This window comes from Dama dama, chromosome 1, assembly GCF_033118175.1.
Source record: "Dama dama isolate Ldn47 chromosome 1, ASM3311817v1, whole genome shotgun sequence".
Lineage (NCBI taxonomy): Eukaryota > Metazoa > Chordata > Mammalia > Artiodactyla > Cervidae > Dama > Dama dama.
In genome coordinates this window covers 44,770,851-44,788,144 of record NC_083681.1, presented here as the reverse complement: position 1 = coordinate 44,788,144, position 17,294 = coordinate 44,770,851, and the positions used below count along the sequence as shown (strand labels likewise).

The window sequence follows — 17,294 nt, the reverse complement described above, 5'->3', positions numbered from 1 at the left end:
ATGATTTGGTCTCCCAAAATAACTCAACTTTCTTTACATGTTCATGGAATAAATTTTCACTCTAGAGATTAAATCTCATCTGTTTGTTGGTCTCTTGATGTTCTACTTCAATAGTTCACCAGAGTGGGACTTCAGATCAGTCTAAAGGAGTTACAAAGACTTTGAAAAATTATTCTGTAACAGCTATTAAAATCTATAACTACACATACTCTTCATCTCAAGCTTAATTTGAGGAATCTATCATACAGAAATAAAATGTCAATACATATGAACATATGGATCAAGTTTTTTATTAAAGTTTCATCTTAATGACAATAGTCCAGTAACAACATGGATGTTCACAATACAGGAAATGATAAATAAATTGTTGTATCATATGTCATCAAAGTTATATATCTATGAAAAATGAATGTGAATACACTATCTAAAGAGATATATTTCCTTAATATATTTTCAAACTTGGAGAACTCAACAGATTAACATGTTCATAGAAGGAATGTAAACTATTTTCACCATAATTAAATTTAAGTACAGTGCAGTCAGACAAGACCAAATACCACATGATTTCTCAACACACTCAGAATGTATGTAAATCCACTTTTCTTTGCCACATTTTTATCAAAGCTCTTTTCATCTCACTATTTCGCAAGCTGTAGATCAGTGGATTCAGCAGAGGTGTAAGCAACGTGTAAGCCAAGGACATCAGCTTCTTGGTTTCTGGGGAATAGCCGGATTTGGGTTGTAAGTAAGTCATACTGGCTGTGCCATAGAAGAGGGTAACGGATGTGAGATGGGAGGCACAGGTGGAAAAGGCCTTTTGCCTCCCAGTGGTTGTTGGCATCTTTAGAATGGCAAAGAGAATTCGAACATAAGACAAGAGTATCAACAAGAATGGAACAATAACTGTCAGAATGGTGCCAGTGAATGCATAGACCTCAAACAAAAAGGTGTCTGCACATGCCAGCTCTAGCACTGGGGGAGTCTCACAGAAGAGATGATTAATTTCATTGGGGCCACAAAAGGGGAAACTAAACACCCATGTGGTCTGCACAGTAGCCACTGTGATCCCTGAGACCCATGAGAATGTAACTAATTTCACAAAAACCCTTTTGTTCATAATCACTGGATAGCTCAGAGGATGGCAGATTGCAGCAAATCGGTCAAAAGCCATTGCCCCCAGAAGAAAACATTCAGTCACACCAAAAAGAAGAATGAAGTACATTTGTACAAGGCAGCCCAAAATAGAAATCCTCATCTTCTCAGTGGAAAGGATCACCAGCATAACAGGCATAATGACCACACTGATACCCATATCCACCACAGACAAGTTTCGGAGAAACAGGTACAAGGCGACATGCAGGCTCTGTTCCAGGGAGATGACGACTATGATGATGGCATTTCCCATCAGAGTCACCAGGTAAACCACCAAGAAAACCCCAAAGACCTGCTCTTGGAGTTTGGAAAAGTTAGAAAAGCCCAAGAGGATGAATTCAACCACAGAGCTTTGGTTTTGTCTTTTCATGTCAACAGTGAAGCATCTGTTGTTTTTATGAACGTGGCTTGGAAAGTACAAAGTCACAGTCCAATAGCTTAAATCCAACCAATCTGGACAGAAGATATAAAGAAGAGTCCATCCTGATAGAAATTTAGCTTAACGGTTTTGGAGAACGGCCGATTATTATAACTTAGAAATCTTGTCTGATATATACAAAATAGTACCCAAAAATAGCATCAAACTTTTATGACAAATTGAAAGCTAAGTAGTTTAAAAACCTGATTTAGTGTTAAAGCAAATAAGAATATTTTGTAACTTAGATCCCATTCATGTAACATTGATCAAGTTATCATCTATATTCCCAATTTTATATAAGTATGGAATTAAAGACCACAAAAAATAATGTGCCTGGGCTCACGTTTTCTTTTTAGAAAGCAGTGACATAAAAAGAAAGCAAATGTGGGTTAGCACTCTCCTCATTTCATTCAAAAGGCTCTGGACTAAGAAATATTTAAAGATTTTTAAAATGGAACAGAGAGACAATTTGAGTTTCCACAGGTATAAAATTTCAATATATACTACTAGAGAAATGTGCATCTAAAAATGATAAATTTTATGTAATGTATATTTTAACACAATATAAAAATTAATAGATTAAAGTTTTAAAATTTTTTAAATGAAAGTATCAAAAGGAGACAAATGGGAAAAGCTACCCAGAAATTTTTTATAAAAAACCTAATAATTCTATGTACAACAAGGGAAACATGTAACTGTTATGAATATTCGTTAGTTCAAAACGACTGTGTATGGCTTGGTTAAATGTGACAGCAATCTGCAGAAATACACAAAAACGGTTTGTTTTAGATGTTTCTAACTTAGGTGATCTGTAAACTATGTAAATTAATTCTAGGGTTATAGATTTTTGCTCAGACTGTTCCTAGCCAAATATATTGGGATTTCCCCAGATGAGAAATTTGGAGGGTCATTTCTCCATGGTGCATCCTTATGCTCATGATCATTTAAGAAAAAGCCCATGTTGTAAGAATCTTATACTTGTAATTTTAATGAATCCCTTCTCTCACTCCTCCTTCCTCTCTTCTTTCTCCCTATTAAATTTTTTTATCAAATTGTGCAATTAATCACTAATCATTAAACAAACACTGATTAAGTGCCTACCATTTTTAGCCCCTTTGCTCTCAGGCACACCTTGGATAACAGAGTTCAACAGGGAGCAAACCTCACAGCCTAAAATGGAAAATAAGATTTCACTCCCTAACGCAGAACTTCTAACTCCTACCTCTCATACTATGTTCTGTCTTTTTATCTCCTACTGATATTCTACGTATAGTTTTATATATAAACTAACTCTTTCACTAAACATAAACTCCAGGGCAACAAAGATTATGTTTTATATTCACAATGCCTACACCAGTCTCTGACTCATAGCAAATACTAAATCAGTTTATTCTTGAATAAATGGAAAATGCAGACTCTACCTTTAAGAAATGTTATGTTTACATGAAAAGTAAAATCAATATAAACACTATTGGGAAACAAGGGGTTTAGACAATTCATTGAGAGAAAGATTATTTCTAAATGAGGGATGAGGGTGAACAACTACTTCACAAGAAGTGGGGGATGAAAGGGCAATTAGACTGGAAGGAGAAGGGAGGAAGGCTGACTTGCTTAAGTCAAAGTGTATTCGATGACAACTTAGCACTAGAATGAAGGCCTGTGTGTGACGTTTTGAAAACCAGTTAACTGGGAGATGAGGAACCCAAGATGACTGAAAGATACAACAAGCTGAAGACTCTAAATGACACTGAGTACAGATCATAGAATGTTAGCAGCCAGCAGGAGGCAAGTTCACCTATTTCTGAGTCCCATAGTCATGTGTCAAAATCAAATATATATATATATATATATATATATATATATAATTATCACTGATTCGCATTGTTGCACAGCAGAAATCAACACGAAGTTGTAAAGCAATCTTCTACCAATTAAAAAAAAAGTATCTATTCAGCTACGAATTTTATAAGTAAATAGATTTTGAAAATTAAAAAGTTTACAGAATCACATAAGCAAAGCAGAAAACCTTCAAAGGACTGATTAAATGTGTATATGAAACAAAATGTTCATGGTGGAAAGAGCAACAGACCATGGCCAATGTATCTTTTCTATATAACTTAGAAAACCCTAACGCTGTCTTGATAACTCTCTGACATGAAATACTTGGGTAGCACACTCCTCTCTGGATCTCAGCCTTCCGGTTGAAAAAGGTTGCATTGGACTTATTTACCAAGTTCCTTGCAGTGACAGTCTTTAAGATTTGATTACTACTGCATGCAAATTACTTTACATCTAATTATTGCTTCAAATTTTTCTCTGAAAAGAAAAAAATATTGATGAGCATCAACATCAACTGACTCAAATATATAATCTGTGTCCGGTGATTCCTAAGCACGGAGACAATACTTCAACAGTATCTCCAACTATCAGTGGAAGATGAACTGAAAACGGAAAACCCACCAACAAGCACACACCTGAACCTTCACTTTCTTACATATTGAATCTGTCAATTTAAAGTTTACAGCACTTTGTCTGAAGTTTCACCTCTAGTCAAAAGCCACCTTCTCATAAACACAACTCAGTGATGCAGTGCACTGCTTCTAGAACGTTATATGATATTGAATCACATGCCCCAGAGAACCCATCCTTGGAGAACTTGGAATCACTTAATACATGCTTTCTTGTATGCTTGCACAATAACTAAAGAGGCTTAAACTTGGGCCCTCAGGTGAGAGAGCTCAAGAGGACTAACCTAGAGCACCACTCCCTCATATTCCTACAGGGGATAAATACCTCCTCACACAAGAGACCCAATGTCACCATGACATCTCCCAAAGGAAGTGGAAGCCATGACTTAATAAAGGTTGTAAATGGGGAAGGAAGAGAGCAATGGGGAAAAGGTGTGAGCAAAGGCAGTTGAGCAAGAGGGGGAGGGATGACTGGATGGAATGTATAATTTATGCAGGGGTAGAAAACCAGTTAAGGCAGGGAGATGGATATCTCATTGTAAAAAGTCTGGATATCCTCCCCCCCTCCCAATAAACAACTCTTGATCATTTGTACAGGAAATATAGAGCCACTGAAAATTTTTGAGAAAAATGTCATTACAAATGATTTCAGATAGAACTTTTAAACTGAGAATCAAAATATCTGTACTTGTTAGTATATTTGGAGCAAATATTTTAACTTCCCTGATTATACTACTTTCTTTGTAAAATCATCATAAATTATTGATCTCATTGAGTATTTGTGAAAATCAAGGGACTCAAAGATGAGTCTAAACTGTCTTGTACAATTTAAAAGGTCATTGGCCCAAAAGTATGAAGAGACGAATGAATCTGCAGACTGGTCTTTGTCCAGAACTGGACAATGAGGCTGGAATGTAGGTTCCCTTTGTCTACTTTTATTTCTTCTTTCCTGATGTAGACTGTTCCATTTTCAAAGAAGTTCAACTTCCTGGTAGCAATGAGATTGCCAACAACACTTAGGGATTCATTCTATCTAACCTGTATCCAGTGGGAAATGCACCACTTTTGCTGAGGAAAAGGGATTTTCATCATAGTATCCAATACAAACCCCTCCTATATCATTCACCATGCTGGGATAACACCCCTTGCATGCACCAATCACATGCACCAGATGTAGGGAAGCCTGTTTATGTACTTTTGATGATTCATACCCCAGCAATCCCATCACAGGGTCCTTATAAATGCTGAAATGTCCTATTTCCCTGGTGGCTCAGATGGTTAAGCGTCTGCGTGCAATGAGGGAGACCCAGGTTCAGTCCCTGGGTTGGGAAGATCCCCTGGAGAAGGAAATGGAAACCCACTCCAGTATTCTTGCCTGGAAAATTCCACAGACTGAGAAGCCTGGTAGGCTACAGTCCATGGGGTCGCAAAGAGTCAGACATGCCTGAGAGACTTCACTTTCACTTTTCACACCAGCAATCCCATCACAGAGTCCTTATGAATGCTGAAATGTCCTATTTCTTGATGTAGTTGATGGATGGTAACACAGATGATGTGCAGTTCTGAGATTTCATCAAGATGTAGGGCCATGAGTTATACCCCTTGCTAGGTGTACATGCCATTTCCTGGAGAAGAGGCGGCAAGAATACAAATTAAGGCTATTCTACCCAAAGCAATCTATAGATTCAATGCAATCCCTATCAAGCTACCAATGGTATTTTTCACAGAAGTAAACAAATAATTTCCTAATTTGTATGGAAATACAAAAAACCTCGAATAGCCAAAGTAATCTTGAGAAAGAAGAATGGAACTGGAGGAATCAACCTGCCTGACTTCAGACTCTACTACAAAGCCACAGTCATCAAGACAGTATGGTACTGGCACAAAGACAGAAATATAGATCAATGGAACAGAATAGAAAGCCCAGAGATAAATCCACGAACCTATGGACACCTTATCTTTAACAAAGGAGGCAAGGATATACAATGGAAAAAAAACAACCTCTTTAACAAGTGGTGCTGGGAAAACTTGTCAGCCACTTGTAAAAGAATGAAACTAGAACACTTTCTAACACCATACACAAAAATAAACTAAAAATGGATTAAAGATCTAAATGTAAGACCAGAAACTATACAACTCCTAGAGGAGAACATAGGCAAAACACTCTCCGACATAAATCACAGCAGGATCCTCTATGACCCACCTCCCAGAATATTGGAAATAAAAGCAAAAATAAATAAATGGCACCTAATGAAACTTAAAAGCTTTTGCACAACAAAGGAAACTATAAGCAAGGTGAAAAGACAGCCCTCAGATTGGGAGAAAATAATAGCAAATGAAGCAACAGAAAAAGGATTAATCTCAAAAATATACAAGCAACTCCTGAAGCTCAATTCCAGAAAAATAAATGACCCAATCAAAAAATGGGCCAAAGAACTAAACATTTCTCCAAAGAAGACATACAGATGGCTAACAAACACATGAAAAGATGCTCAACATCACTCATTATCAGAGAAATGCAAATCAAAACCACAATGAGGTACCATTACACGCCAGTCAGGATGGCTGCTATCCAAAAGTCTACAAGCAATAAATGCTGGAGAGGGTGTGGAGAAAAGGGAACCCTCTTACACTGTTGGTGGGAATGCAAACTAGTACAGCCGCTATGGAGAACAGTGTGGAGATTTCTTAAAAAACTGGAAATAGAACTGCCATATGACCCAGCAATACCACTTCTGGGTATACACACTGAGGAAACCAGATCTGAAAGAGACACATGCACCCCAATGTTCATTGCAGCACTGTTTATAATAGCTAGGACATGGAAGCAACCTAGATGCCCATCAGCAGACGAATGGATAAGGAAGCTGTGGTACATATACACCATGGAATATTATTCAGCCATTTGAATCAGTTCTAATGAGATGGATGAAACTGGAGCCCATTATACAGAGTGAAGTAAGCCAGAAAGATAAAGAACATTACAGCATACTAACACATATATATGGAATTTAGAAAGATGGTAATGATAACCCTATATGCAAAACAGAAAAAGAGACACAGAAATACAGAACAGACTTTTGGACTCTGTGGGAGAAGGCAAGGGTGGGATGTTTCGAGAGAACAGCATGTATATTATCTATAGTGAAATAGATCACCAGCCCAGGTTGGATGCATGAGACAAGTGCTCGGGCCTGGTGCACTGGGAAGACCCAGAGGAATCGGGTGGAGAGGGAGGTGGGAGGGGAGATCGGGATGGGGAATACATGTAACTCCATGGCTGATTCATATCAATGTATGACAAAACCCACTGCAATGTTGTGAAGTAATTAGCCTCCGACTAATAAAAATAAATGAAAAAAAAAAAAAAGAATACACATTAAGAAGGACTATACAAAAAAGATCTTAATGACCCATATAACCACAATGGTGTGATCACTCACCTAGAGCCAGACATCCTGGAGAGCGAAGTCAAGTGGGCCTTAGGAAGTATCACTACAAGCAAAGCTAGTGGAGGTAATAGAATTTCAGCTGAGTTATTTCAAATCCTAAAAGCTGATGCTGTGAAAGTGCTGCACTCAATATGCCAACAAATTTGGAAAATTCAGCAGTGGCCACAGGACTGGAAAAGGTCAGTTTTCACTCTAATCCCATAGAAGGGCAATGTCAAAGAATGTTCCAGCTACCACACAATTGCGCTCATTTCACATGTTAGCAAAGTAATGCTCAAAATTCTCCAAGCCAGGCTTCAACAATACATAAATCAAGAACTTCCACATGTTCAAGCTGGATTTAGAAAAGGCAGAAGAATCAGAGATCAAATGACCAACATCTGTTGGATCATAGAAAAAGCAAGAGAATTCCAAAAGAACATCTACTTATCCTTCACTGACTACACTAAAGCCTTTGTGTGGATTACAACAAACTGTAGAAAATTCTTCAAGAAATGAGAATACCAGATCACCTTACCTGCCTCCTGCAAATCTGTATGCCCATCAAGAAGCAACAGAACCAGTCCATGGAACAATGGACTGGTTCAAAACTGGGAAAGAAGTACATCATGGCTATATATTGTCACTCTGCTTATTTAACTTATATGCAGAGTACATCATGAGAAATGCTGGGCTGGTTAAATCACAAGCTGGAATCAAGATTTCCAGGAGAAATATCAGTAACCTCAGATATGCAGATGACACCACCCTTATGGGAGAAAGCAAAGAAGAACTAAAGAGCCGATTGATGAAGGTGAAAAGGAGAGTGAAAAGCTGGCTTAAAACTCAACACTCAAAAAATCTTAAGACCATGGCATCTAGTCCCATCATTTCATGGCAAATAGAAGAGGAAACAATTGAAACAGTGACAGACTTTATTTTCTTGGGCTCCGAAATCACTGCAGATGGTGACTGCAGCCATGAAATTAAAAGACACTTGCTCCTTGGAAGGAAAGCTATGACAAAGATAGATAGCATATTAAAAAGCAGAGACATACAAGTGCTTGGGGCTGGTGCACTGGGATGACCCAGAGGGATGGGATGGGGAGGGAGGTGGGAGGGGCGTTCAGGATGGGGAACACATGTAAATCCATGGCAGATTCATGTCAATGTATGGCAAAAGCCACTACAATATTGTAAAGTAATTAGCCTCCAACTAATAAAAATAATTGGGGGGGAAAAAAACCTTTAAAAAAAAAAAAAGCACAGACATTATTTTGCTGACAAAAGTCCATATAGTCAAAGCTATGGTCTTTCCAGTAGTCATGTATGGATGTGAGAGTTGGACCATCAAGAAGGTTGAGTGCTGAAGAATTGATGCCTTCGAATTGTGGTGTTGCAGAAGACTCTTGAGAGTCTACTGGACTGCAAGGAGATCAAACCAGTCAATCTTAAAGGAAATCAATCCTGAATATTCACTGGAGAGACTGATGCTGAAGCTGAAGATCCAATATTTTGGCCACCTGATGTGAAGAGCTGACTCACTGGTAAAGACCTGGATGTTGGGAAAGACTGAAGGCAGGAGGAGAAGGGAACAACAGAAGATGAGACAGTTGGATGGCATCACTGACTCAATGGACATGAGTTTGAGCAAGCTCCAGAGATGGTGAAGGACAGGGAAGCCTGGCATACTGCAGTCCCTGGGATCACAAAGAGTTGAACACAACTGAGTGACTGAACAATGACAACTGTATTAGTTTAAGGTCTACGACTTAAAGCTTTCATACATGTATATATTGCAAAACAATAACCACCAAAAGTTTGGTTGATATCCATCACCTCACATAGTTACAATTTGTTTTTCTTATAAAATGTCCTCTCTTGGTGACTTACAATATACAATACAGTATTATTAACTACAGTCACCATACTGTATGTTACTTCCCCAGACTTTATTTACATCATAACTGGAAGTTTGTACTTTTTCACAACCTTCACCCATTTATCCCCCTCCCCACTCCTCAACTCTGCCAATCATTATCTGTTCTGTTTCTTTTTCAGTTATTTTAGGTTCCACCTAGAATTGAAATCATACAGTATTTGTCTTTATCTGTCTGACTTATTTCACTCAGGATAATGCCCTCAAGGTCCATCCATGTTGTCGCAAATGACAGGATTTCCTTCTTTTTATGGCTAAACAATGTTCTAGTATATATGTATGTGTGTATGTACATATGTATATATCTCATTTTTATAACTGTTGATAGACGCACTTAGGTTGTTTCAACATCTTGGCTAATGTAAATAGTGCTGCAGTGGTCATGGGGCAGCTACCTCTTTGAGAAAATGATTTTTCTTTCCTTACAATATATACTCAGAAGTGGAATTTCTAAGTCATACGTTAATGCTGAGCTTCCCAGGTGGTGCTAGTGGTAAAGAACCCACCTGCCAACGCAAGAGACATAGAGAGATGAGGGTTTGATCCCTGGGTCACGAAGATCTCCTGGAGGAGGACACGGCAACCCACTCCAGTCTTCTTGCCTGTAGAATCCCATGGACAGAGAAGCCTGACAGCCTCAGTCCATAGGGTCGCACAGAGACAGACACAACTGAAGCGACTTAGCGTGCATGCATGCATTTTAATACTAGGTGCAACTATTTGACATAACTCCACACTGTATTCCATAGCCATGCATCAATTTATATTCCTACCAACAGTGCACAAATGTTTCCTTTTCTCCAATCCTCATCAACACTTATCTCTTGCCTTTTTGATAACAGCCGCTATAATGGGTGTGAAGTGATCTCGTGATTTTGATTTGTAGTTCCCTTGTGATTACTGGGAGTTGGTGATGGACAGGGAAGCCTGGCGTGCTGCGATTCATGGGGTCACAAAGAGTCGGACACGATTGAGTGACTGAACTGAACTGAACTGTGATTACTGATATTGACCTCCTTTTCATGTACCTGTTGGCTATCTGTATGTCTTCTATGGAAAATTATCTCTTCAGTTCTTCTGCCCATTTTTTAATCAGATTGATTGTGTTTTCCTGTTGAGTTGTGTGACCTTTTTGTATATTTTAGATATTAACCCTTTTCTAGATGTATGATTTGCAACTATTTTCTCCCATTCTGTAGGCTGCCTATCATTTTGTTGATGGTTTCCTTTGCTATGCAGAAGCTTCTTAGTTTGATATAGTCCTGCTGGCTAATTTTTGCTTTTGTTGTTTTTTATTTTGATGTAAAATTCAAGAAATGAATGACAATGGAAATAATGTTATACCCCTTTAATACTATCCCTGGAGCAAAAACTAAGGACAGTACAACCTCATGGGAAAGTGGTTCAACAAAGCAGCTACTTTCAAACAGAAATGTTAAGACAGGAAGCAAGCATTAAATGTTCCAAAAGAAAAAAAAGTTCCAAAATTTGCAAGAATAAGAAATTATTCTGGGGAAGATCACACTGTTAATGATGTGACTCAAGGACCATAGAAAATAGACCTAAATGGTTATTCACTGATTTTCTCACAAAAAAAAAAACAAAACTATTGTATCTATGTAAACAAAGTGTCTGGGGGCAATTTGAACTTAGAAAGGGAAATTTAACAAAAGTTTCTAAAAACAGTGGTCTATAAGTGAAAAAAAATATACTACTAGTATCAAGTGACACTTTAGGAAGTTGCCATGGAGTTTTCTAGTCCCCAGCCTTGGGTGAATATCTGGAAAAATATCAAAGGAAATCCTGTTTTGAATAATAATCTGAGGAGTTCATGAAGTAGAAACTGTTTGGTCTCCCAAAATAACTGGATTTTGTTTACTCATCCAGGAAGCAGGTTTTTCACTCTAAACTAAAATCTCATCTATTTGCAGGTCTCTTGAATCTCCAGCCTGTTACAGCAGTGGAGAGAGCCTTCAGAAGAGACTGAAAAGTTACAATGATTTTGAAAAGTAATTCCCCAATAGCTATTAAGATTCATAAATACACATACTCTTCATCCCATCAGGCCTAGACTGAGGAATCTGTCATACAGGAACAAAAAGTCAGTACATATGAACAAATGGAAGTAGTTCTTTATTTAAATTGCATCTAAATTACAGTAATCCTGTAACAACCTGAACATTTGTGATAAAGGAACAGATAAATAAATTGCTATATCACATCATCAAAGTTGTGCACCTATATGGAGTTCCCCAGTGGTCCAGTAATTAAGACTCCACCTCCAATGCAAGGGACACGGATTCCTATCCCTGGTCAGGGAATTAAGATCCTATATGCCCTGCAGAGCGGCCAATAAAGAAGAACTTATACACCTATAGAAAATGAATGTGAACATACTATCATAACAGAGGGATCCTGATATATTTTTAAACTTGGAAAAATCAACAAATTAAATATATTAGTATCAAGAAATGTAAACTATTTCACCACTATTAAATTGAAATAATGTTCAATCTGGTAGTGAATCAATATCACCTGCATTCTCAGCACAGTCAGAATGTATGTAAATCCACTTTTTTTCGCCATACTTTCAACAAAACTCTTTTCATCTCACTGTTTCGCAAGCTATAGATCAGTGGATTCAGCAGAGGTGTGAGCAACGTGTAAGCCAAGGACATCAGCTTCTTGGTTTCTGGGGAGTAGCCGGATTTGGGTTGTAAGTAAGTCATACTGGCTGTGCCATAGAAGAGGGTAACGGATGTGAGATGGGAGGCACAGGTGGAAAAGGCCTTTTGCCTCCCAGTGGTTGATGGCATCTTCAGAATGGCAAAGAGAATTCGAACATAAGACAAGAGTATCAACAAGAAAGGAACCATAACAATCAAAATAGTGCCAGTGAATGCGTAGATCTCAAACAAAAAGGTATCTGCACATGCAAGCTCTAGCACTGGGGGAGTCTCACAGAAGAGATGACTAATTTCATTGGGGCCACAAAAGGGAAAACTAAAAACCCATGATGTCTGCACAGTAGCCACCATGATCCCTGAGACCCATGAGAATATTACTAATTTCAAGAAAACCCTTTTGTTCATAGTCACTGGATAGCTCAGAGGATGGCAGATTGCAGCAAATCGGTCATAAGCCATTGCTCCCAGAAGAAAGCATTCAGTCCCACCAAAAAGAAGAATGAAATACATCTGTGCAAAACAACCTGAAAAAGTGATCCTAGTGTTTTCACTGGAGAGGACTACCAGCATTTCAGGCATGATGACTGCACTGAAACCCACTTCCACCACAGACAGGTTCAGGAGAAACAAGTACATGGGAATGTGGAGGCTCTGTTCTAGGGAGACGGCGACTATAATAATGGCATTTCCCAGCAGAGTCACCAGATAATCAACCAAGAACACCCAAAAGAGCTGCCTCTGTAGTTCAGGAAAATTAGAAAAGCCCAAGAGGATGAAGTCAAACACAGAGCTTTGGTTCTGCCTTTTCATGTCAACAGTGGAGTATATAATGTTTTAAGAACATAGTTTACAAAGTTCAAAATCACAATCTAATAGTTCTGAGTCAGCATCTGCATTCAACCCAATCAATCTTGGCAAAAAATATAAAAAGGAGCCCATCCTGATAGAAATCTAGTTTGACAGTTTTGCAGAATGGCTGATTATTGTAACTTAGTAATTTTGTCTGATACATACAAAATAATATCAGAGTTTTATTACAAACACCATGTAGTTTGAAAATCAAATATAGTGTTAAAGCAAACAGGAATATTCTGTAACTTAGATCCCATTCATAAAACACTGCTAAAGGTAACATCTATTTTCTCAACTTTATGTAAATATGAAATTTAAGACCACAAAAAATAAAGCTCATGTTTGCTTGTGCTAATCAGAACATAGGGCCATAAGAGGAAAGCAAATGTGGGCTGGCACTGTCCTCATTTCATTCAAAAGGCTCTGAACTAAAATATTTAAAAATATTTAAAGATTTTTGAAAATAGAACAGGTGAGACAATTTGAACTTCCGTAAATATAAAAATGCAGTAGGTACTTACTACTTCAGAATTGTACACTTAAAAGTAGTAAAACTTACATTACATATATTTTACAATAATAAAAATTCAATGGATTAAAATTTTCAATTAAAAATAACACCTCAAAAAGTGACAAATGGAAAAAGATAACACACAAAAAAATTTTATAAAATTCTAATAAGTCTAAGTACAACAAAGATGATATATACTTTTTTTTAACTATTCACTAGCTAAAATGACTGAGCTTGGCTTGGTTAAAAGTGACATCTCTCTGCAGAAACACACAAAGAAGGTATAATTTAAATGTTCCTACCTGAGGTGATCTATAAGTATGTGAAGTGGCTTTATACCTATTGATTTTTGCCAATAGGTCACATATATTGGGACTTGCCAGATGAGAAACATGTGGTGTCAGTTCTCATTGGTGGAATCTTAAGACATAATGATTTAAGGAAAAGCCCATGTTTTACTCACTGTAAACTAGTAATTTAAAGTTTCCCTTCTCTCTCTCTCTTTTGTTCTCTTCTCTTTCTCACCATTAAATTTCTCATCAAGGTGTTCAATTAATCATTAATTATTCAACAAACACTGATTGAGCACCTACCATTTTTAGCTTGTATACTCTGAGACAAACCTTGGATACCAGAGTTCAACAGAGAGCAAACCACACAACCTAAAATGGAAAATAGGGTCTCACTCCCTAAGCTAGTACTTGTAACTCCTACCTCTCACACTGTGCTCTGTTTTTTTCAATAGCTCCTACTGATTTGTATTTAAACATATATTTGTGTGTGTGTATATATACACACACACTATCTCTCTCACTAAATATAAATCCCAGGATTTCAAAGATTATGCTTTATACGCACTATGCCTATAAGAGTTTCTGATGCATAACAAATGCTAAACCAATTTTTTCTTGAATAAATGAAAACAAAAATTAGGAAAATGCAGACTCAAGTTAGGAATGTTCTATCTACATGAAAAGTAAAATCAGTATAAACAGTATTGGGAACAAGGGTAATAACAAAAGTATAAGATACTTCAAGGAGGAAAAGATTACTTCTGAATGAGGGATGAGGGTGAACAACTACCTCACAAGCAGTCAAGGATGGAAGGGCAATGAGTCAGGAGAAAAACAGGAGGAAGGCTAATTTGCTCAAATCAAAATGTATTTGGTGACAGTTTAGCACTACAATGGAGATTTTCTGGTTCTGTGTGACATTGTAAAAATCAATGGGAGTTAACTATAGGAGATGAGAAATCCAAGAAGACAAAGACAGCAAGTTGAAGGCATGTAATGTTGTCTTAAATAAAGGTCATTAGACTATTAGCAAACAGCAGAAGGCAAGTTGACTTCTTTCTGAGTTTGGCTATAGGCATGTACTAAAATCAAAAGTCTATAAATTATATTTTTGTTGTCAAAAAACTCTTAAATTAATAAAAATAGACTCCACAGGCCAAGTATTTAAACTAATTTCCAATGGAGAGAAATAACAATGCGTATTCAGTTACAAATTTTAAAAGTGGATAGTTTTTGAGCACTAGAAAATTCAGAGTATCATACAAACAAACATATAAAGAAGGAGAAGAGGGTGACAGAGGATGAGATGGTTGGATGGCATCACCAATGCAATGGACATGAACTTGGGCAAACTCCAAGAGATGCAAAGAGACAGGGAAGTTTGACATGTTGCAGTTCATGGAGTCGCGAAGAGTCAGACATGACTTAGCAACTGAACAACAATAACACAAAGTGGAAGATGAAAAGCATGTATAAAACAAAATGTTTATGATGTAAATAGGAACTGAATATAAATGCTCCACTTAATAACTTAGAAACCCTATTGCTGTCTTGATAGCTCTCTGACATGCAATACTTAGGCAGATTGCTCTCTTTTCTAGATTTTAGTCTTCCAGTTGAAAAAGGTCTGAGTTGAACTTATTTACCCATTCCTTCCCAGTGAAAATCTTCTAAGACTTGATTAGTACACTCCGAATACACACCTCTGATTATTGTCCAAACTTTTTCTCTGAAAAGAAAAGAGCAATTGAATAGCATCAATACCAAAGAGTTTACTGATTCAAATGTTTCATCTGTGTTCAGTGTTTCCTGATCACTGAGATCACTTCAACAGCATCTCCAACTATCAATAGAAGATGAACTGTAAATGAAAAACCCACCAACCAGCATATAGCAAGAATCTTCACTTTTTTACCTTGAATCTCTCAACTAAAAGAGCCTAGAGGATCAAGTGGTGGAGTAGAAGAACTTAAGTTCACCTCCTCTCATGAGCACACCAAAATCACATGTAAAACAACCATCAGTGAAAAAGACAGAAACCTATCACAAAAGATCTTCTACAACTGAAGACATAAAGATGAAACCACAATAAAACAGGTAGGAGGGGCGAACTTGCAATATAATAATGTTCGTGCTACATGATCAGAAGTTTCACCTCTAGTCAAAAGCCACATCCTCATAACACAGCTCAGGGATTCCGTGCACGGATTCTAGAACATTATATGACATTGAATCACATGCCCTGAAGAACCCATCCCCGGAGAACGTGCAATCAATTCATATATGCTTTCTTGTGTTTTTGCACAATAACTAAAGAGATTTAAACTTGGCCCCTCAGGTGACAAAGCTCAAGAGCACAAAACCTGGAGCACGCCTCATATTCCTATAGGGAATAAACATTTCCCAACACAAGAGATTCAATTGCACCATGATGTCTCTCAATAAGAGGTGGAAACAATTGAATAAAGGTTTAAAATGGGAAAAGAAGAAAGCAGTGAAGGGAGGGTGTGAGCAAAGGCAGGTGAACCAGAGGAGGAGGAATGACTGGATGGAGGTACAGTTTGCAATGATGAGCTATAAATTAGGACAGGTAGATGGAAGACTCTTTGTAAAATGTCTGGCTGACTTCCCACCCCACCTCCCACAAAGATTTTGATATTCTGCATTATTATACTTATTGAGTATACCTGAAAATCAAGGGACTCTGGGATCAATCTAAGCTGGCTTAAACAATTCAGGAGACTATTGGCTCAGTCCAGCAGAGTGAAAAGATTAATGAATCTGCAGGCTGGTCTTTGTCCAGAACTGGATGATGATGCTGGAGTGCAGGTTCTCTTTGTCTGCTGCTTATTGTTGCTTTCCTGGAGTAGCCTGTTCCATTCTCAAGGAAGCTTACCCCTTCTGACAGCAATGAGGCTGACAACACTTCGGGATTCATTCTATCCAATCTGTGTCCAATGAGAAATGTACCAGTTATTCTGAGGAAAATGAATTTTCATCACAAAATCCAATCCAAAATTCCCTCCCTTATAATTCATTATGGTGGGATGACACCACATGCATGAACCTATCACAAGCATCAGGCATGGGAATGGATGCCTGATATGAGAGTTCCATGATTCATACCCTGTGAGTCCCATCCCAGGGCCTTCTGACATACTAAAATATTCTATTTCTTGATGTAGGTGATGGTAACCCAGATATGTGCAGTTTGTGAGAAATCATCAAGATGTAGAATCACAATTTATACATGTTCCAGATATACATTTCAGATACATGCAAGGGGATACAAAGGAAGGAAGATTAATATCAAACTATATTTCAAAATCAATACTAATAAATTTATTTTTAAAAATCAAAATAGAGATTTAACATATTTTCTCAATGATTGGCAAAGCAAATAAAAAACAAAGGCATAGAAATTGGAATATCTTAATAACATTTTCATTTAATGTAGTAATGAGAGTGTAACTATGGAACAGTAGGAACACTTTCTACCTTGCTAACTACATTTTCCTGCCAAAATATCTCTGGGATCTTTAC

General features: G+C 37.5%; 2 protein-coding genes across 2 annotated transcripts; both read right to left on the bottom strand.

Moving 5' to 3' along the window:
* Positions 1–577: 577 nt before the first annotated feature.
* LOC133049172 (olfactory receptor 10A3-like) lies at positions 578–1,522 on the bottom strand. Its single transcript, XM_061133119.1, has one exon. It carries the CDS (start codon positions 1,520–1,522, stop codon positions 578–580), a length of 945 nt encoding a protein of 314 aa, XP_060989102.1.
* Positions 1,523–11,960: 10,438 nt separating this feature from the next.
* Positions 11,961–12,905, bottom strand: LOC133049083 (olfactory receptor 10A3). The gene has a single exon (XM_061133020.1). The coding sequence runs from the start codon at positions 12,903–12,905 to the stop codon at positions 11,961–11,963; it is 945 nt and encodes a 314-aa protein (XP_060989003.1).
* Positions 12,906–17,294: the final 4,389 nt, after the last annotated feature.